The sequence below is a fragment of the Camelina sativa genome, chromosome 4 (assembly GCF_000633955.1).
Source record: "Camelina sativa cultivar DH55 chromosome 4, Cs, whole genome shotgun sequence".
NCBI classification, from domain to species: domain Eukaryota; kingdom Viridiplantae; phylum Streptophyta; class Magnoliopsida; order Brassicales; family Brassicaceae; genus Camelina; species Camelina sativa.
The window spans coordinates 11,755,785-11,757,459 of NC_025688.1; the positions used below are offsets into that span (position 1 = coordinate 11,755,785).

The following is a 1,675-nucleotide window of genomic DNA, read 5'->3' on the forward strand; positions in this document are numbered from 1 at the left end:
ACTTTTACTATCATGCAATGTTTCCACAGACTATTCATGGCGTCTAAAACCTCCCTCCCAATTGTCACCACAGGCTCCCCATCTTCCCTATTAGGAAATTCCAGGGAGAGTCGTTCATCCACAAAGCTACCATCCACTACCTCTTCTGGCACCAACCTACCTCCCACGCTCCCTCTGGTCACCTTCCAAACCCATGAACCCGGTGCATCCGGCGGTTCTCCTGGGGGCCTCTCCTTCTCACCAATCTCTTCCATCGTCGCATCCTGCCCCTCCCCACTCAAACCCTAAAATCGCCACTCAGAGACATTTTTTTCTCTGTAGTTAGATGTTTATTAGGTCAACTCTTGACCTCATTTCTAAACGAGCAAAAAGTTAAAGATAGTGAGAGAGATTTCGAGAACACCCCTATTAATACCGGTTCATAGTGAACCAAATCAAACCGGTGACCGAATCAAAGAAAACAAAAAAATTGAGAGTAAAACAAAGGAACCGTAAATAACCGGAAACAGAAGAAACCCTAACTATATATACAACTCACTCATCGTCTTCCTCCATTTTCGTTTCCTCGCTTCTCCTAAAACTCAAAAAAGCAATACAAGCTTCTAGTAGCTTCCTACTCCTCAAATCTTCTTGGTAACTCTTGTTTCAATTGTCTCTCAATCCGCTCTCTTTGTGAATTTAATTTCAGTTTCTTGACTAATTTGGGTTTATCTTTTTCGTTCCTGCAGAAAAAAATGAAGGTTGCTGCTGCTTTTCTCCTTGCTGTTTTGGGCGGAAACGCTAATCCTTCTGCTCAGAATATCAAAGATATCATCGGAGCTGGTAAAATTTGTGTGTTCTGAATGTGTTTACTGTGAAAGAATTAGTAGTAGCAATGTTGGTTTGGGAAGATTCTGCATTTGCTTTGTTTAAGTTGTTAGAGGTTAAGTTTTGATTTTTGGAGCTAATGATGAGAGTTTTGTGATTTGTTGATTCAAAGGCCTTTGTTTTTTGTTATAGATGATTATATGGGTTTGTGTAGTGAAGTATATGTTTATTGTGTGTTTTGTTCTGTAGTTGGTGCTGATGTTGATGGAGAGAGCATTGACCTTCTTTTGAAAGAAGTGAGTGGTAAGGACATTGCTGAGCTGATTGCTTCCGGTAGGGAGAAGTTGGCTTCTGTGCCATCTGGTGGTGGTTGTGGTGCTGTTGCAGCTGCTCCATCAAGTGGTGGTGCTGCTGCTGCTCCTGCAGCTGCTGAGAAGAAAGAAGCTAAGAAGGAAGAGAAAGAGGAGTCTGATGATGTAAGCATTCGATTACTTACTCTTTGTTATGATCTTGATTCGGGTTCTTGATATTGGTCTTTGATCTTGAAATGCAGGACATGGGATTCAGTCTCTTCGAGTAAGATTATCGCACACGGTCATGAGTCGAGATTTTGTTTTTGGTACTCTTAGTGGAACCATTTTTTGCTCCTCTCTTGTAGTTCTTTGTTATCAAAGATTCTTGGATTACGAATTTTACTACTTAGATAATGAAGCAAGAAGATTTTTTTCTTTTGGATTTACATGATGATTCAATGCCCTCTCTATTGCTTAGTAATTAACCTGGTATGAGCTAATTTACATAGCTCAAAGCCTCAAAGTATATCATAAAAAAAAAAAAAAAAAAAGTTACGACGTTAATTGAAATGTCA

At 39.9% G+C, this 1,675-nt stretch overlaps 1 protein-coding gene across 1 annotated transcript; it reads left to right on the forward strand.

Annotated features, from left to right (window-relative positions):
* Nucleotides 535-1,546, forward strand: LOC104780305 (60S acidic ribosomal protein P2-4-like). The gene is made up of 4 exons (XM_010504804.2): nucleotides 535-633; nucleotides 729-822; nucleotides 1,057-1,283; nucleotides 1,361-1,546. The coding sequence occupies exons 2-4, from the start codon at nucleotides 735-737 to the stop codon at nucleotides 1,385-1,387; spliced, it is 342 nt and encodes a 113-aa protein (XP_010503106.1). The 5' UTR covers nucleotides 535-633; nucleotides 729-734; the 3' UTR covers nucleotides 1,388-1,546.

What these genes read in the sequence shown, in the direction of transcription:
- LOC104780305 (XM_010504804.2), top strand. Translation starts at nt 735, where the DNA reads ATGAAGGTTGCTGCTGCTTTTCTCCTTGCTGTTTTGGGCGGAAACGCT. An exon ending in CAAAGATATCATCGGAGCTG is followed by an intron (nt 823 to 1,056) that starts GTAAAATTTGTG and finishes TTTGTTCTGTAG; the next exon opens with TTGGTGCTGATGTTGATGGA. An exon ending in AGAAAGAGGAGTCTGATGAT is followed by an intron (nt 1,284 to 1,360) that starts GTAAGCATTCGA and finishes CTTGAAATGCAG; the next exon opens with GACATGGGATTCAGTCTCTT.